The sequence below is a fragment of the Citrus clementina genome, unplaced genomic scaffold (assembly GCF_000493195.1).
Source record: "Citrus clementina cultivar Clemenules unplaced genomic scaffold, Citrus_clementina_v1.0 scaffold_5, whole genome shotgun sequence".
Taxonomy (NCBI): Eukaryota; Viridiplantae; Streptophyta; class Magnoliopsida; order Sapindales; family Rutaceae; genus Citrus; species Citrus x clementina.
This window is the reverse complement of record NW_006262201.1, coordinates 20,860,390-20,886,848: the sequence shown is the minus strand read 5'-3', so window position 1 is coordinate 20,886,848 and position 26,459 is coordinate 20,860,390. Positions and strand designations below refer to the sequence as shown.

Here is a 26,459-nt window from a genome sequence, read left to right as displayed (position 1 = left end):
CCCATATGTTTCGAAAATACTCACTCCACACCCAATTCCGTTAATTTGACCGTTATGTTTAACGGAGCTATTTGAAATTTAAGTAAATGTCCAAAATACCCCTTATCTTGAATTAGAGAAAAATAAAATGAGATAAAATATTAATTTAATAATTAATGTTTACATTAAAAAAATTTATTTAAAGGTAATTAATAATAATTTCATCAATTAAATTATCAAATAAATTTAATTTATCATCATCAAATAATATTTAGGATATGAATTTCCAAATTTGCCCTTTGACCGTTAGAATAAACGGTCAAATTAACGGAATTGGGTGTGGAGTGAGTATTTTCGAAACATATGGGTGTGTGGTGAAATATGTTGAAACAGTTGGGTGCAGGACAAAATTATCCCTTTAACTATTGATGATATTTGGTGTCGTTTGATGAGACAAATAATGTTAAAAAAATGGTTTACTATTAAAACGTATGAGATACTATATGGGTTTCCTTTACAACCAACTGATTTGCAGCATGCCAAATTGTTCCAGCTGTCCACCCAAACTCGTCCCTCTGTAAGACAGTAAGAGGAGATGAAACGGAGAAAAGATTCATTTAACTCGCAAATGCTTAAGAAATAAAGCCTTAATTGAGATCCAATTCCAACCACTTGAAATACAAGAAATGCTGCCAGAAAACCACAACCTAGAGCTCTTCATACTCCTATGCACTTTTTTAAAACATGCTGCGAATCCCTACGTAACAGCAAAAGTGTAATTCAATGTCCTCACCATCTGAGATGACTCTGCTACTATGTACAGACCAGATCAAAATCCACATCTGCAAAATGAACAGCCATTGGGATCATGCCTCGGCCAGTTTCAAGCGAGGAACAATATTCATTGATTGGAGTTCCTGAAAGAATGGACAAATGTTAGAAATGTCATCAACAGAGTATTAAGGAAAGCAAAGAATTAGGCAGCCATTCTCGAGAGCAATCAAAATATATGAACTACTCAGCCATACGCGTAAGCATACCCAAAAAGACGTTAATAGTCATCAGTAAAGCAAGTATATTTGGAAAACAATAAGTAAACAACTTCACCTGGATCAGGAGCTTGCATGCATATGGCAGTTTCATGCTAGAAATATTATTGCCATTTTTACAAGTAGAACAAATCCCAGCTTTCAGCTTATGGTTGTAATAGCCCAACAGACCACACACTCTACAAACCTGAGTCACAAGATAAAGAACAGAGCTTACATTTAAAGATAATACCTCCACGTTTCTCCTTCCTTTCAAAAGGGATATACAGAGATGTTTTTGGGTTTGAGGATGCGAACCACCATAAAAACTAACGAAATTGAATCCAACCTTTCAAGTAATCGTGCAAATATATATAAAGTAATATCAACCATGCCAATATATAATGTTTGTGTTTCAAACTCCGTGAAACAGAAACATAATAAAATGCAGGCTTTGACAAAAATTACAAAAGTGATAAATAAACAAGACTTAACAAAAATTTGGTTACTTTTGAATGTGGCGATTCTTTTACACAACCAGGTTAAATATCACAATTCTTTTACACCACCAGTGGTTATGCAGTATTAGCTTGAGGGAATGGAAGCTATCTATATCTCTACTAGATTGAAGGCAAATATTTGCACAATCAAGGAAAGAAGGATCATATGATTCATATCTGACATCAGAGGCATGAAAGGGTAAAGATGACCAAATGTACGTCAGTTTTTCTCCTAGTCTGTGGCGTATGAAATTATCTGGAAAGCACATATAATTTATTTATTTCCATAATCAGTTTGAAAAAGGAATGTTGAACAATAGAAGGCATTCTACCATTATGTGAGTAATGGATCATAACAATACAACTCGTCAACAAGAAATGAAATTCCAACAACTTCCACAGAAGTTCCCATATCATCTGGGTCAATAACAGATAGCAGTAGATCTTGAAATGGGTTAAAAATATATATCGAGGGACTCCAGGAATCCTGGGGCTGTGTCACAAACAGAAATTTTTATTTTTCTAAATATCAAAAATTTAAATATTTTGAATTAAATTTAAAATTTAATATTGCTAATTTTAATTTGATTTTATGATTTATTTAATTGAAATCTATTAAAAAGCTTCATACATAAAAATTTAATTTAAATGAGAATGAATTTATTAAAAAAAAAAAGACTTAATATTATCCATGGATATCCATATCCATGTGAATTAAATTCAGATCCATATCCACCCTGTAAAGCACATCAATATGGATATGGTAATATTGGATGTACATGGATTTCGACAAGGATGTCAATTATTCATACCTAAGCTGGATAATTACCATCCCTATCCAGTATCGAACAAAAGATTATATTTTAGAAGTAGATACAGAATCAAGAACACCGAAAATCCTGTAAAGGTCTTAAAAAATCTCAGGCAATTCTATCTATAATTGCTGCAGAAATTTGACAATAAATGAACTAACAGCAATGTCCAAAACTTTGGTGCAAAAGGATATAAATCCTGGAGGTAGATTGAAAGGATGGATCAAGACGGCAGATTGATTACTAGTCTAGTCCATCGAAGGAGCTGCAGAGCAGATTTAATTTAAGAACAGAGGAGAAATTCAGAGGAAGAAGCTGCATAGCAGATTTAATTTAAGAACGGAGGAGAAATTCAGAGGAAATATAAAGGGACGAATTTTTGAATGATAAGAAAGATTGCAGTGTCACAGAGGACCTAAGTTATATACTATCTAGTAGATTATGGAAAATGGAAAATAGAGATTTGTGAAAATGTTGAGCAATTAGCAACAATAAATCTAATCAAATCCATTCTCTGTGGTAAAACAAAGATTTTCTATCAAAACAAAGACAACGTTGTGGAGGGGAAGTGGCTTCATCAGGAATTACCCTAACTTGAGCTTTAAAAGTGGGATCTAGTTGTTCATTCTAATAAGGATTGCTTTGCAGATTGTGATGGATGAATTGCTATCACGGGTTAGGCAGTTCATTCATGGCATATAGATTTTTCTTGTATAGAGACTATTAAACATTATGGTAACTTCAAAAGGATCGACAAATAAAAACAGATATGTGGATCTCTACGAAGCAAGAACTAAAATGGGGAAGACAAATCGAAGTTTCGTTCCAGTATTAATGGAGATGGATAATGGTAGAAGTTCATAAACATTCCTATTAAACAATCACTACAAAGTTAAGTAAATACAGCCAAACAGGAAGATTTTGGGCAGCAATAGGGAAAAAAATGAAGAACTTATTGCTATGTGCACGACACAATCTCATAATCAAAAGTGTTTATAAGGTATCATTGTGTACATTCATAACAGAACATTAACTATATAAACAATTAAGTGAATTCTGGGGTCTAAATGGATAAGTTACGTTAAACATGGTGACATAACAATAAAATCAAATACGAAATTGAAGCTAGTGATTGAAAAATGTTTGATAGCATCAGTAGTGCATTAAACAATAAAAAACAAGCTAAACTTGGACTTCACTAATTAAATCACTCACAATCATACATGAAATAAATGAAAACCTATTTGCACAAGCATGAGATACCTGAACTTCAAAAGGATCACTGGAAACCATTAGGCGCTCAAAAATCAACATGCTAGCTCCATAAGCAATCAAACAATCACGTTCCATTTCTCCAACTCGAAGTCCTGGAAAATGAATTTTTATTGTAATAGAAAACACCTAATTGAATATTAAATAGAAGAAATGTTAGGTTATGGGAAACCTCCATTCCGTGCTCTCCCTTCAGTGGGTTGTCGAGTTAGCATGACACGGGGTCCACTTCCTCGAGCATGCATTTTATCCAGGACCTGATCATCGTCAAATTCTTGGCTATCATGCATATGGTCTAAGATGACACTTCTAACAAAACTAAATGACATAACTCATGCAAGAGTCTCAATTTCAATGAAGATATTAAACTCTCATTGCAAGATTGGATTTTATGTACAAGAGTGTGAGATGACTGATTGTGTTGTTATCAAGAAAAAATACTGTCCATATGTGATGCAATGAAAGAAACAGGTAATTCCAAAATAATACTACCTACTTCAGTGTTCAATTATTTTCCTTTTGTTGTCTGTTTCATTTTTGTTATCTAAAAGAGGAGGAAGGGAATGTCCGTTCCTGTTTGACAGTAGATAAAGCATGTGCAGTTTGCATGTCCTTTTATGTTGAAGTGATTGTTAAGTTTGAAGTATATATCACCAAGGTTAGTTGAGCAGCAAGTTTGATTTCTTGTACCTCAGACATATAACATGCATGCTAATATTTAATGGCTAGTCACTTGCACAGAAAGAGAGAAAAAAGTAAATAATCATGAATCATAACAACACTCAAAACAGCGCAAAAGAAATTACGGAATCTACCATATGCTTTAACTTCTGGTAGTAAATTGGCCCCATGAAAATGTAAGCCTGCAGAGGGCATCCAGTGATACCTGGAGAAAAATTGAAGTTATCAGGATAATTCCCCAACAAACACATGCGTGCATACAGTCTTATAATGCTCTTTCAGTAAGGTAATCCTAATCTTTTGGCTGGATTCCAATGATTATGGAGATTTAATCAGCCAGGATTACAAACAGCAAACCTGAATAAATCATGTCCTTGCCATTGTAGCTAAAGCCATGCTTCACAAGTGTTTCACTGTCATTAAGCAAGGTAAAAAAATTGATAAACTAAATCCAGAATCCTGGACAAGAATCCATGGAAAACAAATTAAAAAGGAAAACAGGGAAAAAAGCACCTTATAGATTCAACTGTGTCTGCATGGCCACTTGGTTCTCCAAAGGCACTTCCATAATGGAACCTACCACACGAAACTCCAGCCTTTCCCCCTAAAAGCTCGATCATTTTACCTACTGTCATCCGACTGAACATAACAAAAGAAAATCAATTAATTTACATACATTTTGAGAGATTTAACCATTTAACTGTTACGACACTTAAAAATTTCATATTCATAAATAAATGTTTCCAGAAGAATAGACCCCCCCCTCCCCCCCTCTCTCTTCCTTTCTCCTTCTCTCCTAGTCCTGGCAGTAAGATTAGACCTCAAAATTGAAAACTATCAGACAACTGATATTTCTTATGCAAAAAGAAACAAGCAATTATTTTGTGTGTGTGTGTGTGTGTTTTCCTTAGCAACAGAAGCTGAAATTGCATTTACTGATAGACACTAAAAAGAACCTTAAAAGGTGGACCAGAAGGCCTCATGTATCACCAAAAGCTAAAGGGTATTTGTTTAAAAGGATGTTTGACAGTAGCTGAAATATGTTCTGAACCCCATCCTGTTTAGGCATATGAAAAGTGAGTTCAATGGTGGTGTACTATGTTCACGTTACAACCTTGTTACAATAAATTGTGTGCGCTGATGCTATTGGTTTCTTAAGTACTGATGAGTAACTATTTGCCTTGTAATTTGATGTTTCAAGTAATAATGATCAACCGTTTCTTTTAAAGAACATTTTTGCCTTTCATAAAAGGGAAGAGATTCTTGAGAAAAAGGGAACATTTTTGGGGTTGTGGCTTCCAGCTCGTAGCTGTAGCAAGAGATTCTTGAGAAAAAGGGAAGAAACATAGATGGTTTATGAGAAAAGACTTCAAGTTTTTGCAAGAATTAACCAAGTTTGAAGTCTTATCATTTCTTATTAAAAAAGATAAGGCTTCAAATTTTTGTATCAATGTGTCTAGTGGTTAGTTTTGGTTCTCTATGGGAGAGATGGATACAATGTGGGGATCATGCTTTTGAGGCAGATTATTTCCCTCCCCCTGTTTTCCTCCTTTTATATTTGAAGACACATAGTCCACCTTGTATATCTAATCATTTTTCATAAAATCATTGGTTTTAAATCTGAGTTTTCTGTATCCCCACAAACTAAGTAAACAGCATTGTCAGATATCTTGAAACCTCATCTTCTTTCCATTTTCTCACTCAGCTATCATAATTACAATATAAATACATGAATGACATCAGTAAACAGTGAAGTGGAAATTATTACCTTGGAAATCCATGAGGATTCATGATCAAATCAGGACAAATGCCACGTTCAGAAAATGGAAAATCTTCCTGCTGAACTATGGTTCCACAGACACCTTTCTGCCCATGTCTGCTACTGAACTTATCACCAAGCTGAGTAAATTTGTTAAATGAAAAATCAACAAGAGTTTTTGAGGAAATAGATAAACAATACTATTTTGCTTTCACTATCATGGCAAAAACATACTTACCTCTGGTCTACGAGTATGGCGAATTAAAAACTTGATACATAAATCGCCATTCTTATCAGAACAAAGAGCAACTCTATCCACTACACAGGTCTCCCCGTCCGGACCCTTGTAAGTTTGTCTGGCGGACCTATATCTACTGCATATCGGAAAATGCTAGCAATGTCAGTATCCGCTGAACACCCACAGAACAATATCCCAGAAAAAAATAGCTGACCTATCTGTTTGTCCTGTTGGAGACATGATTGAACCTCTGGTTTCCAAAGGGGACTCTTTATTGATATAAACATCATTCGGTTTAATAATTTCCCCAGGAGCAGCAAGTCCATCATCATCCAAAATCTACACAAAGAAGAATATGTTGGACAAAATCAACTATTACAGCTTAGGATGCGACAATAAGAGGGGAGAGAAATATTTATAGAAACAATTCTAATGTTGTGTTTTATAATCTCTGCATGCTAATATTTGTTGGAATTGAGAAGATAGTAACAGGTTCTTGCAGAGCCAAAATCACCCACAAGCAGTAAAAGATTAGAATGATGTACAACCTGCATCCTTTCAGAACCAGGACCTGTTCTATCTGGCCTTAGTATCCTGTCCGATGTACTATTTGCATACTTCTGATTGATGGCTGTATACCTGTTAAATAAATAATTTGATCTAAGCAGCTGCAAATTATTTCATTAATTTCAAAAAGATCATGTGAAAGCACAAGGAAGAAAAAGAAATGAAGTCAACAAGGTAAAGAACCGTGCTGTATACTTTTTCACAACAATACAGCGACCAAAACCACGATCTAGAGATGATTTGTTCATGACTATTGCATCCTCTATGTCATAGCCACTATAACTCATCACAGCAACAGTTGCATTCTGCCCTGCTCCAAGCTTGTCATATCCGACCTGATAAAAGCACAACTATCAGCTCATAGTCCATCATTGCTTACAAAGTCACACAAACAGCATACTAACCAGTTCGATTGTCCTTGTTGTCAGTAAAGGCCGTTGAGGATACACCAAAAGGTAAAGCAATGAGTCCATCCGGCACAACTACACAATCAAGAGAGGTTAATATAGCAAACAAAAAGTGGTTCATTCATAAGAATTCAAAGAGGGACCAGCAAATGCTTTTAACTTTGGTAATCTCCCCAATGCATGTGCAAATAACATGAGGTATGAACTCCACATCCATATCAAATTATTAAATAACAAAGAAGAATATTTACATATGACAAATTATAAGCTATACTCACTCACCATATAACGGAAATAGCAAATAGAACATAAAAGTAACGTCGATCAACCTTATTTGATGATTCAATTATATAAAACTAACCTACTGAAAGGGTCTGAGAATTGGTACACAATTTATCATGAAAAAAAAAAAAAAAAAAAACGGAAACAACAAAAATATTTCACAAACACATGGAAAGAAAACACACATCAACAGCAGCTGCATCAGTTTGGCAATCAGAAACTTCCAAAGCTGATTTTGGATTCTCTCCTTTTAGTTTTCTCATAATTCTTAAAGAAAATCGCATTAAATGCATGTACTTCTCAGCATGCATGGTTTCTGTAAGTTTATAAATCCAGTAAATAGCTGTAATATTAATACCACCCTTCCAATAATAGAGAACAAAAGCTCATTATTTTAAGGATTATTATTTTAATTTTTTTACTTTTTATTAATTGGAGACAACATCAAATTATATTAAAACAATAAAAAGAGCATCTTTGTGAGTCAAGAAAACATAATTCACAAGTCTCTATATTGCGACTCCGAAATTGAACACTAAGTTTTCATTTTAGAAGCAGATGATAAATCAAGAGGGAGAATAATCGAATTAATGAAAAGAACAGGCTATGGAGTAACATATGAGAAGTCAAATGATGAATGTGATCCTTAGTCGGATAAACAATGAAGATTGAATGTGATAGCAGTTTTTGGATTTTTTTTTTCCTTCAAAATCTTCAAGCACTGTTGTCAACATCGATAAATAAAGGGTTTAGGATATGAAAAAAAAAATTGTTGTTCAGAAACTTCAACAATGCAATACAGTCAACATGGTAGAACACAGGGAGAGAACATAATTAAGAAATAAATGTGACTGTTAGCTATGGAATAGCTAACAGTCAACATGGTAGAACACAGGGAGAGAACATAATTAAGAAATAAATATGTGACTGTTAGCTATGGAATAGCGCCACTTACTTGATTAAATGCTATATTTCCCATAGCTTGCTTCCCCATTGCACACTACATGAAATGAAACCAATGAAATTTTCAGCACTTGGAAACAAAGAATTCCGGATATCATAACATAACAATCTTGCAGACAAACCTGATAGGTATTTCTTGGTGATTGATTATGATGAGGATATGGGATTAGCCCAGCAATAACACCTAGGATTGTGAAAGGCTCTATCTCAATATGGGTTGTATCAGGTGTAGCATCTCCTTCATATAAAGCTATCTATTAAACATAAACCAGCTATTGAGAGTCATTGTCTATCAGATACAGTATCATCAAGAAGAAGATGTCTTCAGAAGTTATTAGATTGGAACAAACCAGAGCATTATTTTCCTCATTAACATCGAGATACTCGATCAATCCCTCACGTAAAAAGTCATCAAAGCTGCGGACTCCATCCTTAAAGAACAAACAAATCCTATTAATTTTAATATAACTGTAATTCCTTCTAGAAGACTTAGCAAAAATGACACCTACCGACAACTCCTTCATATGGTGTTCTTTGATCCTTGATATGCCCTTGTCAGCAATGACAAGTGGACGACAAACACGGCCTCCATCAGAAGCAATGTAAACACAACGCTGACGGACATTACATTTCTTAAAGTTAGCTGTTAATTTATGATTCTAATTTACCTAGAAAAAATAAAAACAGAAAAAGGTAAGGGAACTGTTAAATTTTTAAGCAATTGCACTGTTATCTTAGCAAACTACATGCTTTTGACAAGAACACGGATGATAGTGTCACAATCTGCAACATTTAATTTCATGATAGTAGATGTGTCAACAATTTTTGTTCCTTGAAATGACGTTGACACTGGAAATCAAAATAATTTACAAATGCAAGTGGAACTTCATTGGTAAAATCATTGGTTGTCATTTAAGAGACCTAGGATAATCTCTCACTCCAGGGAAAGGAGGATGGTGCTGGCGGTATCTGGTTCAGTAGTGCATAGGATTCATGGGATCATCGATACGTCCAAAATTTACGTAAACTTTATTACAAGTACTTTTACAGGTTGAAAAGACCTGCATTTTACAAAAGGCAGGAAGCAATGTTCAATGCACCACTAAAAAACCGACAGTTGTCGCAGAAGATTCTTTTTCTTGTTAAAGAATTGCAGGCAAAAACTCTCCCCAATTTGTAGTTTCTGCTAATTCAGCTTTCATTTTTTAAAAATAGGACAGATGGTGCTTCATCACTCAATGTAAAATACTGATCAGACATTCTTATTCAGTACAATACTTATTTCTTGATTTCAACAAGCTTTATTCTTATAAAGAATAAGACTAAAATGAACAGGAAAAATGTTTCATTGCAATATTCTCTGCCAATATAAGTACGATAAAAAATAAATAAATAAATAAAAAGCATTTTAACACCATCTTGAAAACCCGAAGAAACATAGTTTCCCCTTCTAAAATGATTTGTGTTAGTATTTTACTTCCAAGAAAAAAAAATAAAAGTACCAAAATTATGCTGAAGCAAAATCAAAGTTGAAGACAAATTTACCTGCTTCTCATTTACAAAGACACTAACAAACTCGCCAATTTTGCCAGCTCTACGCAGCTTTCTCATTACATCAGCAAAACACTAAAAGGATAAAGCAATATTGAAAGAGGAATGAGTTCATCACATATACGTAGCTTCCTGCATACTTTAACAGTATATACATTTATCATCGTACGCACAAATTAATGTCCCGTCTTACGAAACATTGTTACCTTAGGCCTCCTATGCTTGCCAAGAATAAGCCCATTAAATATAACCAGAAATGAATTTGGATTGTGAAGCTCTTCTCCAGAGAGAAGTTCCAAATCCTCAACTCCCAAACAATAGCACTGTTGCAGCAACAAAATATACTGTCATATATACTAAATGTGTAAGGTCATACATAATATAGCATCTTTTTTATATTTATCTTTTTAAAATCAACTTTAAAGCTGAAGCGACCATTAAGGGAAGAAAACACCACATATTGCCAAGTATCCCAATTGGTAGTTCAGTTTTTTTTTTTTTCTGTTTCATGTTTCCTTTTGCACAAGTATATGATTGTTAACAAGATATACAATATTGCAGCAATAGTTCAATTAAATTGACATATGTAGAAACAAACATAAAAAGGTTGACATTGGAACTGTAATCACATTTATAGTATGATTTGTAAAGAGAACAAAACAATATTCGTGTTTCCGTTAACCAGGGTTATGAAACTAAACAGTTGCACAGACATAGGCACACGAAAGAATGCTCAAAGGCAGAAATAACAAGTTGGGATTTGAAACTTGATGCAGAAAGAATTCATGTTGTAAAGGCTGCAGCTGTTACTGGACAGGGATATGTATCTACCATTGACTTCAAAGAGCAATCTGGGCCCTTGGCAAAAATCATGTTATTGCAAAGTGGACATACAAGCGGTTGATCTGATAAAAAATCACATTCATGGACTGAATTCAAATCATTTTCAAATAGTGCATAACCTTCACATACACAATATGAAGAGAAGTTGCTGCCTACCATACACAACATTCCAATCAATGTCTTTTTCACAAATAGAACAAATTTTAGGCAAACAAAGGCATACCAAAGAAATTAATGGACCTTCCTCTTCATCAGTTGTGACATGAGTCATAAGAGCAAGGTTTTTAACCAGTCCACAAGCTTCACCTTCTGGAGTATCACATGGACAAAGCATACCCCACTGTTACACAAATTAGAGAGCACAGAAACAGTATCCATTAGTACAACTGAAAAATAGACAACAAAAGCCTAAGCAACTGCATGGCAATCATCAAAATGTGGAAGCCTTTGTAATAAAAAGAAAGGAAAAAAAATAAATACCTGGCTGGGTTGCAATGCTCTAGGTCCACTTACTTTCCTAGATTTTTCAAATTGTGGCGATACTCTAGTCATGTGGCCCAGAGTCCCAATGAATGATAGCCTAGCCAGCACCTGATAATCAAGGATTTTCCATCAGTTTACGATACATGAGCAACCAGCAAGAAGAGCAAACTAAGATAGACTGATCAAATGAAGAGGATACAAACAAACCTGCGTCATGCCTTTCCGGTGCATTTTGAACCGCTTGACGTCAAAGTTGCCAGTAGAAAGGGTCCTTTCAAGACCAACAGTGATACTGTCTCTAACTATAAACTAATATGCAAAGAAAACCCCCAAAAAAAAGGCTCAGAGGATTTTATTTTGGATGTAATGTAGGTACTTGGAATGAGATAAAAGAATTCAGACGGTGTGAGATAAAAGAATTCAGACATGAGGCAAAAAGTAAAGTAACTAGAAAGTAAAAGTTTCAACAGAATTACAAATAATTCAAGTGCATGAGGACAACATCAGAGTTAAATGGATAGACTTCATGATGCCAAGAAGAACAAAGAAAACAACTTGAATTGGGCAATTACTGGTGGTCTTTTAGTACAGTTTGACAGCAAATATTAACTAAAAGACACTAAAGTTACTTCATTCAATTAGTATTGCCCCTTAACAATAACTTTCTCTTTTATTAGAAAATGATTAAAAAAAAAAAGAATCTGTAAAAGACAAGTAGAACAACACTGGACAAATATACACTGGAAACTAATAACTACTTCACTTTGGGATGAAATATTAAACACTATGAGCTATACCTACACAACCAATCCTTTAGATGTTCATGTTTTACACTTCTCATTGAAGGTATATAGATTTTTTTTTCCCTTGAAAAGAACATTATACAATACATGCCGTCTATAAATCCTTATATAAGTGAGTACAAGTACCAATGTCATGGCAGTTCAACTAAAATCAAGTGACTTAATACTGGCTGCGACATAAATGTGTGCTCAGATAAGCTTTTTGATTAAAAAACAGAAATCATTTTGCAAATAGAACAAGATAAAGGATGTGAACCGTGAGTTTAGTACAAAAGTTGAAATAAAGCATCAAAGAAACAGACATATAAGAACAAAATCAAGCAACAACAGCTTTGTAATTGATTAGGAGAAAAAGGAATAAAAGCATCCTAGAATTTATGTGATGTGAAGGGAATACGTAGCAAAGCAGAAACAAAAAAGAGATTAGCAGAAAAAAGGGAAGATTTTGAGTTAAACATTTCAATATGATGTCGATGACAAAGTTAGGGTGCTCATGTTAATTTTATTATTGTTACTATTATTTTTTCAACTTCATCTTGTTCTCATAAGGGGGGAAAGTGCATAAGACTTCAGCAGGTAATGTTCCAAAAGCACCTACAGTCACGTGTACATTTATGAAACACTTAATTTTAAACACATCCTAACACAAGTTTTGTATAATATTATTAACAATAAAATAAAACAAAAAGAAATATCATTAATATCTAGCTTACTTGAGAAAGATCAAATCGGCTAGACCGGCTAGGCTTTGATAGGATGATATCTACTGTCTTCTGAACCTCACTAATCATTGTCTTGAACAAATCCTACAACAGAGAGTCCATTTAGAAGGAAAAACAAGTGGGGTAGGGAGTTGAAGAGGAAGAACCAGCTGGAGATGATGAATAGAGTAGTGAAAAGTAATAAGTCCAGAAAAAGAAAAAAAAGAGTAAAAGGATCATACCTCAAAAAGCAATGAAACTAATTGGCCTGATAACTCCAGCCGTTTATTCCCCACATAATCCTGTTAAGGAAATAAAATCATTTACTGAGATCTGCAGTGGCAAGCACCCAAATACATTCACATTGCATGCACAGTAACTAGCAAATATACACATAATACAATTTAGTTTCAGACGCACTGAAAATCCAAGTTTCCATGTGCTCTTAATTGAACTAAAAAGCATTACCATGAATGACTTAGTGTCAGAACCTTGTCTCGTAAGTATACAAACAGGAAACACCAACTAATCTGATGTAACACGTGAACTACTTTGCTTATGGGTAAGCCAGTGTGCTTTTCAATTTTCTTGTGAAAATGCATTGAAGTTTCATAAAAAGGCCTCACTTTCTTAGTTTTTTGGCAGCTAATGATGTTGGAATCATAAGCCTAAAATATTTGTGCGCGCCTAAAATATCTGTGCACTGTCAGGAAGCAGTTTGACCATGCTCAAAGAGCACTAATAAGGAAATAACCTTGCTCCAGGTTAATATTTTTTCCCCAAAGACCTTAGTTTCTGTGACATATTGGTACGCAACCATACGAGCTTCTGGATGACTAAGTTTCAAGAAATTAATTTGCTATAGTATATTTTAAGTAATTTCTATTCTATGTGCTGACATGCTTGACAAATATTAGTTAAAACTTCCCTGTCAGTGCAACCCCCCACTATACCAACTTGACCCACCAACAGAAGTCACGTTAGCGTGCCAGAGATTAGATAAAAATGTGACTTAGTGAACATAGAAATCCCAACAACTGCATTGTACTATTATTTATCAGATTCTCGCACATTGTCCAATGCAACACACATATTGAACAAGCATAACATTCTATTCACAGGCATCCTCTACTTATCCAAGATTAATAATAAGGATAGCTGGCCAGCAGGATTCGCAGCAACTATCCCTTTGGGGAATTTATAACAGGTACTAAATGTAAGTAGGGGATCTTGGAGGTTTGACAACCAATTTAACACAGAAAAAGAAAATGGCATGGTATTATTCCCTCCAAGAAGGAAGTTTCATTTGTCTCTTTGTATGACACATGTTTCAGTTTTCCATTTCTATTTTATCAGTCGATTTAAAAGATATGGCAACCTGTTTTAAGTGTCTACGTGTCTGCCATCGGTTATTACAGGCTCGGGTATTCCTTTTTTACTCCTAGATTTTCTACATTTTTGAAAACACCAACATCAAAGCTGTTGGATGGCCATCACAAGCATAAAGTTGAATTGCATACTCACACTCATTGTAAAACAGTGCAAGAACTTCAACTTAAAGTTTTGGCTTCAGTTGAAGTCAGTCTTGATGATGTTAAGCACAAAAAGCAGATGACAAGATGAGATTATTGGTTTGCCATTATTGTGGTGCTCGTGGCAGTTTGTTATTGTTTCTGAAAAAGCTTGGGCTGGAGAGAGAGATTTTATTCCATTTTCAAACTTCTATCTCAATTATTAGAGTTTCTTCTCTGATTGCAAATTATGGGGTCTACAAATGCTTTAGTTGGGTTTTCCTGATCTTGATTACTTTGCAAAAGGCAATTCTGTTATATTAAGATTCTTAAAAAAAATGTCAGTTTTTATTTTAAAGAGATGACAACGTTTTTATTTTAAAAAGATGACAATTTTTATTTAGAAATAAGAGTATGGCCTCTGATTTCAGTGAGACTAGAAACACTAAGGTGGCTAACGGAATAGAAAGGTTGATGAGGGATTTCTAATGGGAAGGTTTTGATGAAACAAACAGCACTCACCTAATTAGATGGGATGCAGTTTCAAGATCTAAGTTTAAAGGAATGTTAGGAATTTGAAATGTGGTGAAGATCAATAGAGCTCTTTCATCTAAATGGCTGTGGAGATTTCCTCTTGAAATAAATTCTCTTTGGCATTCAGAGAATAGAAGTATGGCCTCCATTCAAATGGTTGGGACTCTAATGTGGTTAACAATGAAAGTCTTCGAAGCCCTTGGAAACCAATCTCAAAGGAATATTCCATTTTTTCCTTCTCACATTAAACTAAGTGTGGGGAATGGTAAGGAAATTCTGTTTTGGGAGGATAAATGGTTAAGAGATTTTTCTTTATGTGAGTGTTTCCCTTGCCTCTATAGGCTCTGTCCTACAAGAAATGTTCCTATAGATTTATGTAAATCTTCTTCCTCTTTGTTGAATTAGCAGTGGAATTTCAACTTCAAAAGAAACTTGAGTAATAGAAGGATTATGCTTCTCTCTTGGAGTTGTTAGACAATGTTGATATCAAAGAAATGAAGACAAAAGATTGTGGAGTTTGGAGACATCAGGCCATTATTCTTGCGAATTTTATCTTAGCCGGCTGATTAATGATGTCTCCTTTGCTCAATTTTTACCCTCCAAAACGATTTGGAAAGCTAGTACTCCCCCTAAACTTCAAGTCTTTTTGTGGGCCTTGGCACAAGGAAAATTTAATTCTGGAGAAGTGATTCAAGGAAAGCTCCCTAATATGTGTCTTTCTCCATCTTGTTGTATGATGGGCAAAACAAGTGCAGAGAGTTCTAATCATCTTTTTCTTCATTCATTTATGGCCTCAAAGTCATGGAATAGGTTGTGCAGAAAGGCTAACATTTTGTGGGTCATCCAAGTTCTTGTCACTCTATACTTATGGAGAATTCCTTTGCTTTTGGCGAAGGAAAAAAGGCAAAACTCTATGGAACTGTGCTGTGGCAGCTTTGTTTTAGGTAATATGAAATCTTCGTATTTTTGAAGGGGAAAATGTGGATAACATTGAAGAATTGTAGGATAGAGTCCATATTCTAGCTTCGCTATGGGCTTCAGATTCTAAGGAGTTCCAAGATTCACCTTTTTTCTTCATTCATCTAAGGTGGGAGAGGTTTTGAGATAGGTGTCTAGGCTGATTTAGTATTGTAGAAGGGTGATTGGTATATTTTGCTATAGCACAGAAAAGTTTTCACTATTTTGCTTTCTTAGTGCACTGCTGGTCCACTTCTTGTAACCATTCTTCATCTTTAATACAATTTACAGTTTCCTATATTAAAAAAAAAAAAAGAAATACTGAAGTGAAAGGTATGCTGCAAAGAAAGGAGCTACTGACACACTCACTTTGGTGACTGGATCAATTAACACTCCTCCAACAACAATTTACTAATGATAATAATAGCAAAAATAAAAGAGAAAAGATGAAGCTTTTATCCATACACATATTCAACAATTACCTTGTCATCCATTGCATCCTTATTTAACATTGCCTCCACCATTCTTCTCAACATGACCGCAACATAAAAACATTTTGGACGGAAGTTATTGTTATGCACCTAGGAGAAAGAGATATACTGCTGTGAAAAACTTTTGAAATTGGAAAGTGTCTTCTAAATGAAATACAGGAACATAACTCACAGGGACATTGGCAAGAAACACATCTCGAAGAATAGAAAAAGCTCTTCCTTCCTATAAAAGCATAAAGAATAGTTACTACTAAACTTGCCAGAGCAAAACAAAATTCTCCAGAAACGAAATTTCCTGTGCTGATATCATGATAAAACTTCATAGACTTAGTAGAAATGCTACAAATAAAACAGAAGATGGGGACAAAGTTTCAGAGAGCAAAGCCCCGCAAGTAACACTTAGATAAGCATAAAGAAAGAACTTCACACAGCGATAGAGAGATTACCCTATCGTTTGGTGGACTACCAAATGTAGACCTTTTCACCTGTAATGGTAACACCGATTAAAACCGAAAGTTTTGTGTCTTCCAAAGTAATAAGCATAAGATGAAAACTAAAATAAATGACCATATGGTAGAAACTAAAACGGTCATCAATTACATTATGTATATATACAGAAGAATGTGTTTTGACATAGGCTCCTCTTCCTAAAAATTAAGCTTTCAGGATTAATAGTAACTCAAAGGCTTCATATAAATGAAGAGGAGAAGTGCATGAATGTTAAGAGAGCCCCAGAACCTTTCCCTCAAGATACTCCAACGCTTTCTCTTGTGTATATATATCCAGGTTTGCACATTCCTGACATGAATACAAAAATATATATATATAAGAATGCATGTTATCATTATTTAAATCATGTGAGGGGAGAGATGAAATTATTTGCTGTAAACGTTCAAAATTAATTAAATATTTGTAGCTTAAAAAATCACTTGTTATCAAGCATAAATGGTTTTATATCTAATGTGCTTTGTGCAAATCAACTATCATTAAATTTAAATGGTTTTATATCTAATGTACTCTGTGCAAATCAACTTCTAGTAAAATACGGAAAAAAAATAAACATAAAAAAGAAGAATATGTAAAGCTTTTGTATTGCTGTCACTTATTTGATTAATTTGTTATGGGAACTATTTTTAAAAAAGAAAAAGAAAGCATAAACACTGGTTGTTGAGAAGTAAATCATTTACATTTATCTGAATGATCATCCTTCTGTGTACTCAACAACTACTTAAAGTAACTAAATTTATGAAAATCTTTGTTCCATACATCAACTTTTAACAATATGCGTTATAACCTGATTAAATTAGCTTTTTCAAATCTTATGCGCAATATATCTCAAACTATGCAAATGAGAAAGCTAGCTCCATGAATGTTTCCATCAGGTCTGTTAAACATCCTTTTTTAGCCCTTCTTGATATGCCAAATGAATTAAAAGTGCTAAAGATAGACCGAGAGAAATGCCTCCACCCATCCAAAAAAGTCATCCTAATGTTCAATATCTAGTGAAATAATCTCAGACCCAAAAAAGAAGAATGACAGTTTTATAAGGCAAAATGTACTTATATACATAACTTTAAAGTAACCACAAGTGCTAAACAAGCAAGCATGTATCACAAACTTCATGTGCTATCAATCAAGAAATAATCAGATCCAAAATTTCCAAATATATTAAGGAATGAAGTGCTACCATTTCAGACATTCCAAATATCTGAAGCAATACATGTCCAAGCAGTAAAAGAAATTCCGTGATATACATTCAACTGCAAACACTGTATGACTATATCCTTATCAACTGCTAAGTAGATGATGAACAAGTAACAAACATAATGCTTATGACTAATTCTTTATCAACTGCTAAGTAAATGATGAAAAAGTAACAAACATAAATGCCCTGGAATTACAATGCCCTGACAAGTCTAGATAAGAGCAATAAGTGTAAGGAAAATTCTCATGCAATCGAAAATCAAATTCTTTTGGATGCTATTAAACAAAGATGATGATTTCAAGGCTGATGACTTCAAGGCTGATTACCTCAATTGAAGGCAAAAGTAAGGCACTATATCGAGGATCTCTTCCAACCATCTGAACAACCTCTTGATCACTTTCCATCCCCATAGCCTTCATTACAACCATGATAGGAATCTACAAAAGTAATTCATAAAAAGAGCCTATCCATTTAAATGTGATAGGAATCTACAAAAGAAACTCGTGAAAAGAGCAGATCCATTTAAATAATGTAAAGAGAGGGACAAGCAAGTGATAAGAAAAGGAAATTAATATTAAATAAGATATAGTCTGGCATGCAAACCTTTTTCACAAATTGATTAAGAAGTAAATACATCTTCCCCTTCTCCATTTGGATAACTGTTTTGCTTTTCACCGTCTCTGTGCTACTTGTAACAGATGCATTTATACTGAAAACATATCACAAACAAGGGAAACAGATATTTCACTAGGGGAATACTAAGAAGTGAGTATATTTGTGAACAATTAAAAGGCAAATTCTTTGGCTTTGACTCCTAGAAAGATTAACACATCTGATGAAGTCCAAAGAAGGCATTCAACGATGTCTCTCCCTAGCTTGGAGTGTTTTATACAAAAATAGTGAAGATACCATATTTTCCCCCATTGCATTGTAGCTTTTATTTTTTGTGACAAAATAAATGATGCCAGGAAGGTAAGTGGCACCCATTCCTAGCAATTACATCCTAAAGAATATACTTTTGCTTTTCTGAAACGAAAAAAGCCAAGACTCAACCAATCCACAGTTGTAATGGTATTGCGGGTGATTTGGCAAAATATGAATAGCTAATTTTCCTAGGAAAAGGAGCAGAAATCCATTGCTCCATTGCATATGGGATCAAAAACTTTCTCCTTTTTCTCGAGTTTTATATTGTGTTATAAAAAAAACAAAAGATGCCAGCATCTAACAACAGGTTTGCATCCAATAGACAAGGTTCAAGGTGAATTGAAGGGCAGAAGATGACAAGACTTTTACTTTCTGATCTGAATAAGTTTCTAGCATGTCTCAAATTAATTCTTGACTTTGATATTTAACAAAATAATCAAAGATGACCTGTGCTATCGAAGCTACAGCTAATAAGCAGCAAGCACAGTAAAATATCCAATGAATGAAAAAAGGGAAGATGCAAAAGATTATAGGAAGTGTTATGGAGCAACAAATCCAGTCATCGCAAGAAGTAGAATCAAGGCAAAATAAAAAAGTATAGTAAGAAAAAGCTACTCACTTGCCCTTCTTGTCAGTGTCAATAATTACTCTGTTCTTCGAAAGTTGTTCTTGTATTAATAGCACCTGAAAGAGAGAATGTCATTACAGGTTGACAACCAAAAATGTTCAAGAAGAAAGCAACAAACAAGATAGTCAAACTAAGAGAAATACTAAAGTGAAGGATAACTGACTCTATTCTATGAAACCCAAGCCAATAAAATTGACAAAGGTCAACAATTGAGCAGCCCCGACATCTAATTGATAAGAGAATTCAGTATGGTAATATCCAGGACAAAATCCACAAGTGAAATCCAACTCAAAAAGATAGCATAAGATTGAGGCTAACACAGCATAATATCACCTTTTCATATGAAATAAAATTATCTGACATTCAATATAATTTTAACATTGTTACTATAGACATATAGTAAGAACTTGAGGGCATTAGAAAAATATTCCTACACCTTCAACGGCAGTACAAGATATTGAGTAACATTTCATAAGATAGAGCATCGTGTCCACAAGCAAAAGGTATCATCCAAAAGTATATGAATTAATACCAGATATGAATCAGTCACAATTTTCATTAAATAGGTCATGTCAATAAATGTTTTACTGATTAGATAGAAAGAATTGTTTGCTCGATTTGTTTAAACTCATTGTATGTGTAGAAAAGTTTAACACCTCATATTGCATAAAATTCAAAACCCCTGACAACATTAACACGTTCTATTGCCTACATCAGCGCAAACTTGCATAGGTAGTTCTGGCTGAATTTTCCCTCTTCTTCCTAAAATTAAAAAGTATAATGCAAATATTACCTTCTCAGTTCCTTTAATGATGAAATATCCACCAGGATCAAGAGGGCACTCACCTAATGTCAAGATGAAAAGCAGTAATGATAATTACTCAATGTTAATGAGGAAGCATACGGAGAAGAGATTAGACAAGTCATGAATTTTAATTTTCACATAGAAATACCAAGTCTTGCCAGCTCAGCTTCATCCTTTCCATATAAGACACAGCGACAACTCCGCAACATGATGGGAATTCTTCCAATGACAACATCATTCTGCAAGGGAATTAACACGTGATAAGCAAACTACCTGTTGCAAACACAACCAAAAATGTTACTATAAATTACCTTCTCCATGGTGGTCTTTTCGGTATGACTTCCTTGAACATATTCAATATTGACCAATATAGGCGCAGCATAGCTGAATATACAGCATATCCATGGGACAAAAACTCAGATGTATGAATGCAATTTATAACATAAACCGTGAAGTACACAGAGTTACACGAATGTAAATGTAGTTTTTAGGCCCAATACACTTACTAGAAGAAATATTATCTTAGGTAGATGTGAATATAAATAGCAACATAAGTACATACGTCATATCAGATAAGCGGCACATGTGAGGATTAAGTTTTTCACTAACACCATCCACAGTCATAGACGGCTGGCCAATTCTAACATCTTTAAACCTGCAGAAAGAATTGATTGAAGAGAGAACAAAATTCAATGAATGAATAAAATAATTCTACACGATTTTACACAACTGGACAAAATTAAATGACTATTTGGATGATAAATGAATATTGAAGTGAACCAAATTGTCTTGTGCATGATTTTCTGATTAAAATTCTAGCTAAAAACAAACCAATAAAATCAGGTAGCAATGAAGTTCATGATTGTAAATATTCTAAAAAAGAGGAGTGGTATGTAAGTCCTAAATCATTTTTAAATTTCTGTTATAACAACATATTGAATAATCACCTTCAATTTTTCAAATGCTATATAAAATAAATCAAAGCAAACATTAACCTGAGGAATATACTTGGATCAATTCCGGACACAATACGATCATTTGCACGAACAATCTTCCTAATACCAGTATTAACAAAGTAATTGAATGAGTCCAAATGCTGTTTCACCAGCCCTCTGACCTATAAATTCCAAAACAATAACGAATTTCATAAAAATTGTGATAATCACAGAACACCATAGTAAAACCTAAATCCATAAAATAAACACAGAGAATTTTGAGTACCTTCAAGAACTCAGGAAGAAGTTGGAATTTATCCACTACAGATTTCACGGGAGCAGCGAGCTTTTGCTTGTCTGGTAATTGCTCACTACCACCAAATTATTTTTAGTTAAAAATAAGTAAATCTGTAACTGATAAATTAAACAACAAAAATATGTATGTATGTGAGAAAGAGAGATTAGAAAACTGCTTGTACTCTTTGGGAGACTCTTCTACTTGCATCAAACCCATAACTGATTTGCTAGAGCTTACTCTTCTTAGCTTCTGTCACCAAACAAGTATCAAAATCAAATAAGATAACTTAATAACAATAATAATAATGCATTTTCATATCTAAAACTACAAAATTTCACTTTCCGTTGATGAATTAAATATGCAATCCAACTCTATGGCCCTAAGCTGGATGACACACAGAACTAGCAATATCTTAGGGATTTTTACTAATGCTATTTCTTTCATGATTCCATTCGTTTACTTAAAATGAAACAGCAATGGACATAGGAGTGCGCAGTTTAGATTCGGTTCTGGTCCCAAACCAAATCAAACCAAAACCAATCGGTTCCAAATAATATGAGCTCAAGCAGAACCAAAATTTAGAGCAGAGCCGAACCGAACCAAACTGAAATATTTTGGCTTGGTTTGGCTCTAAATTTCTGTTTGGTTCTGTAGATTCAGTTTGGGCATCTTTCACCTGTATTAACTGAATTTTTGCTCTTCATCTGTATTAATTGAACCATATAGTTTTTGCTTTCCACTGCACTAACTACAGTGTAACACTAGGTAAATACCCACTACAAATTATAAATCCATAATAACAAAACAATAAAATAATAAAACACCAAAAGTTCACAATATCACATTATCCGGAAAAAAAAGCAACACCAAAGTTCCATTGCCATTGACATTCGCCAAAACTCCACAACAACACACACTTCTATATTATTCTTTATATTAACAGAGTGAAAAAAATGCATCAACCCTGTTACCATCTCATAAAATATATTCTAATCAGTGCATCAATTATCTGCGTCCAATTTCATTAGCAACAACAGCATGACAGAAATCAAATCAAATAAATAGTATGAATGCCGAATGGAAGAAACAAATTAAACTATCTACTACAAAATCTATTAAATTAAACTATTAAAGTATTAATCACAACTCAACTAAGTAATTAATTTGAATAATTCAATTAATGACAAAAATTAACAAAAAATAAATAAAAAACGAACTTTATAGCTCACTGTCTCTAGCAGCCGGTGCGACGGCAACGGCTGAACGAGGCTGCGACGGCAACAGCCGGTGCCTGGCGACAAGATTGCTGAACCACGATCACAATCTGCCGTCTGCTGTCAGCCGCGAGCTAATAAAAAATATTGGATCACAGAGAAAGTGAGAGTGAGCGTGAGAGAGAGAGGGGCTGGCGGCTGCTGCGCGAGAGAGAGAGACTCAGAGTGCAGTGAATTTTGAGGACAATTGAATAGAATTTAGAAAATAGGAATGAGGGACTCAGCGATTTTTCTTTTCTCAATTTGTGATTTAAAATCACCTTCAAAGAAGCCTCTACGACGGCAAGAAGAGTGGGCTTTCGCCTGTGAGGCGGTGACGGATTGGTTAAGGGCGCTCAGGGTTTTTGAAATTTGAAGAGGTTCTTCAGACTTTGGGGAAATTTACATAAGTGGCCAGAAAGCTTTTGTTTTTTAAAACTGGCCCCTCTAATCTAACTTTGTTCCCTCGTAACTAGCCAAGTCCTCCTTTTTGGGACCAAAATATCCTCAACATTCTTACTCCCAACTCGCACAACTCCGACGTCAATCTCTCAACTCTCATCTCTCGACCGACGATGACACCTCAACCGACGCCACACGGCGAAGGCAATGGCATCATTCCGTGCACTCGACATCAGTGGCAGCATACGTAAATAAAAAAAATTGAACAGTCGGCAGCAACCATGATTAATCATTTTTTGTAAAATAAAATCGTTTTTGTGGATTGGGGTTAGTATTAGGTCCATTCAATCGATTAGTTACTTGAGTTTTGTTGTGAAATTGAATTGATTTTACTATTGATTGCATGCTTTGGTTAGTATTAGGTTTGTGTTAATTTACGATTTATTATTGCTCATTCTACGTGATAAGTGGTTGTCGCACCAAATATAGAGTGACAAGCACTATCGCACAACACAGAAGTTGTGCTTTGTCGGATAGGTTCCTGTCGCACCTGTGTTCGGTGCAATAGATACTTATTATTTATGTGCAACAGACACTTGTTGTTTCATGCGACAGGAGACTATCGCACATAAACACAAGTTCTTAGTAATTACTCTGTTTTTTTTTTTTGAGTTGGCTTCGAGGGTTTATTTTGTTTTTTAGCATTGGATTGTAGTTAGTGATAGTTTGTGAGAATGAATTAGGGAAGTTTTCATTTTTATTAGATTTGATTGTGATATCATAACTAGGTAAAATTTCTTTTTTTTCGGCTCATGAATTTGTTCTTTGTGCATGCAAATTTCAATTGATTGTATTGTATGGCAAAATGCTGCTGTATCTGGTTATTTGTATTGTTCTATATTTTATTTTGTAAAAAACTACTTAATTAATCACTAGACTCGGGAATTAGGAAGTTGAACCGTCTGTCGTCTTGGTTTGGGCAATAAGTTAACACCCTGCTCTTTTATATTATAGCAAATATTGATGTTGGTGTAGCACCTAGGATCTTTTTTAAGCTTAATGTTTCTTGTGTTTAGATGGAAAAGGAAAAATCATCATAAAATTGTCATGTTATTAGTGATGGCAATGGGCACCGCCCGCAGCGGGTTTGCTATTACCAAATCCAAACCCGCACAAAATTTAAATTACCAAACCCACCCGCAACTCGCAACTAGTTTTAATTTTTTCAAAAAAACCCACCCGCAGCGGGTTTTAACAATTACCAAACCCGCAATGGTATCCGGCGGATTTTTTGTGGCTTTCCGTATTTAAAATCATAAATGTTTAATATATAAATTTATAATAATAACCTCAAATTTCATATAACATACTCAATTTTATATTTAAATAATGTAAATAAAAAATTAAAATTTCCACATTAATTCAACACAAATTCTCAAATTTAAGTATAAATTACACAAATCCATTTAAAAAACACAAACTAGTATCTAAAAATAATAATTACATTTCATATTATCATTTAAAACAAGCTCCAAGAGAAGATATTCATTTCATTCACCACCATAAGCACCCATCCAACACAATGTCTATAATAATAATTAAGATTAATATTTTCAAATACTAATTCGAAGGGAAATGCCTTTAGTTTTCTTTAGATTATGATTTTCAAATAGGAGATGGGTCACATACAATATACACAACTTTGAACCTTTGGCTATTTGGTAATTTGATTAATGACATTATTTTCTTTATACATTTTTAGATTAAAATTAAATTAAAAATATTTGGAAAAAATATTGCGGGTTTGGGGGATATCCACGCGGGTATCCATCGGATATAAGGTTAATACCAAACCCACCCGCATCCATGAGCGGGTTTTAATTTATAATATTAAACCCGCCCGCAACGGGCGGGTTTGAGGCGGGTTTGCGGGTACAATTGCCATTCCTACATGTGATAAATGTGTAATTTTAGTAATCTTCATGTTATGGCTGGATGTCGCTATCACGACATTGTCTAGGCAATATTGTTCAGATAACTTGATACAGTCCTTTGACACAAGGTGCGCGATGTGCTTTTGCATTGATCCTCCTTAAATGTTTATGGCTATCGCTTGATGTGAATTTGTCTCTTGGTATATTTTGAATTTGCCTTATAGTTTCTTTGGAAAATTTATAAAAATAGCCTTAAAACTTTTACAATTTTTGAATTTAACCCACCTTATTTTTTTCTATCATAACTAGTCAAACACCCTATTTTTGGACTAAATTACCCTCACCACTTTCATCAAATTTACAAATGTATGCCACTCGCAACTAAATAGCCCCCAACAACTTAATAAACCCTCATCACTCTCAACAAACTTCATCACTCTCAATAAATCAACAAATTTCATCAAACAAACATTGCATAATTGAAGATATAATTATCAATTGGAGAGCTTCTTAAGGTTGGTTTATACTCTTATACAATATAAACATATAATTTATTGATTTTGTCAACTAAGTTTGAATTAAAGTGGATTTTGTTACAAATATTGTTATTTTTCATTCATAAAACAATGTGGTTTATTAAAGTACTTAGTTTGAGTTAAGAAATGAAGAAAAATTATTGAAAATACAAAAAAATTGAGCAAAAAATGAAGCCAGAACAAGTGAGATAGGCACTTGTTCCACTGCATGTCTCACTAAATTTTAGATATTTTTCGAAAGTTATAGCTTGGGCTACATGTGTCCGTTTTAGGTGTATAATATACCTTTTTCGAAACTTACTACAAGACAAATCAAATCCAAAATCATATACTCCATTTCATTCATATAAATGTAGTGCATATTCACTTTACCATATTTTGTAGTGTGTAATCTTAATTCTTTTATTTTTTAAAAATAATTTTTAGGTTTAATGGATTCCGTTGTGCTTCAATTATGTTACGATAGTTAGTGGGAAACGTTGGCAGATTGCCGTATGGAGTACGTGAATGTCAAGAATATAGCTTTTTTAGTTTGGAAAAATTATACGTTTGATCAATTTCTAGCAAGGGTGTATGAAATTTTACAAATAAATCCTAACAAATATAGTATGGCGTTAAAGACAACTATGAGGTCTAGTAACACAATGTATCATGCATGTTCACTACCTATGGACATA

General features: G+C 34.1%; 1 protein-coding gene across 3 annotated transcripts; it reads right to left on the bottom strand.

The window, feature by feature from the left end:
* Window positions 1-231: 231 nt before the first annotated feature.
* On the bottom strand, window positions 232-23,398 carry LOC18041007 (DNA-directed RNA polymerase III subunit 2). 3 transcript variants are annotated; one of them, XR_002905224.1, is made up of 40 exons: window positions 22,875-23,398; window positions 21,839-21,906; window positions 21,646-21,730; window positions 21,420-21,541; window positions 20,987-21,079; window positions 20,736-20,808; window positions 20,573-20,663; window positions 20,413-20,465; window positions 19,611-19,675; window positions 18,671-18,776; window positions 18,394-18,504; window positions 17,101-17,160; window positions 16,809-16,847; window positions 16,535-16,585; window positions 16,354-16,452; window positions 13,112-13,171; window positions 12,882-12,974; window positions 11,573-11,674; window positions 11,363-11,473; window positions 11,106-11,222; window positions 10,246-10,362; window positions 10,034-10,114; window positions 8,998-9,102; window positions 8,839-8,919; window positions 8,611-8,742; window positions 8,481-8,525; window positions 7,241-7,318; window positions 7,032-7,171; window positions 6,818-6,908; window positions 6,484-6,608; window positions 6,270-6,405; window positions 6,041-6,171; window positions 4,786-4,911; window positions 4,630-4,685; window positions 4,407-4,477; window positions 3,764-3,848; window positions 3,583-3,686; window positions 1,087-1,215; window positions 773-896; window positions 232-554 (listed from the first exon to the last, which is right to left on the bottom strand). XR_002905224.1 is itself a non-coding variant. In XM_006432322.2 (39 exons), the coding sequence occupies exons 2-39, from the start codon at window positions 21,871-21,873 to the stop codon at window positions 846-848; spliced, it is 3,450 nt and encodes a 1,149-aa protein (XP_006432385.1). In that variant the 5' UTR covers window positions 21,874-21,906; window positions 22,875-23,398; the 3' UTR covers window positions 232-845. The 3 variants fall into 3 exon arrangements, 2 of the variants coding, with proteins under 2 accessions (XP_006432385.1, XP_024038917.1); XM_006432322.2 differs by having other exon boundaries at window positions 232-896; XM_024183149.1 differs by lacking the exons at window positions 21,646-21,730; window positions 21,839-21,906; window positions 22,875-23,398 and having other exon boundaries at window positions 232-896; window positions 21,433-21,518.
* Window positions 23,399-26,459: the final 3,061 nt, after the last annotated feature.

Excerpts from the sequence above, each read along its gene's own strand:
- LOC18041007 (XM_006432322.2), bottom strand. The coding sequence starts at position 21,873 with ATGGGTTTGATGCAAGTAGAAGAGTCTCCCAAAGA. Across the intron at positions 11,675-12,881 it reads GCCGATTTGATCTTTCTCAA|TTTATAGTTAGAGACAGTAT; the intron begins GTAAGCTAGATA and ends TTTGCATATTAG. Across the intron at positions 3,849-4,406 it reads ACCAGAAGTTAAAGCATATG|GTCCTGGATAAAATGCATGC; the intron begins GTAGATTCCGTA and ends GACGATGATCAG.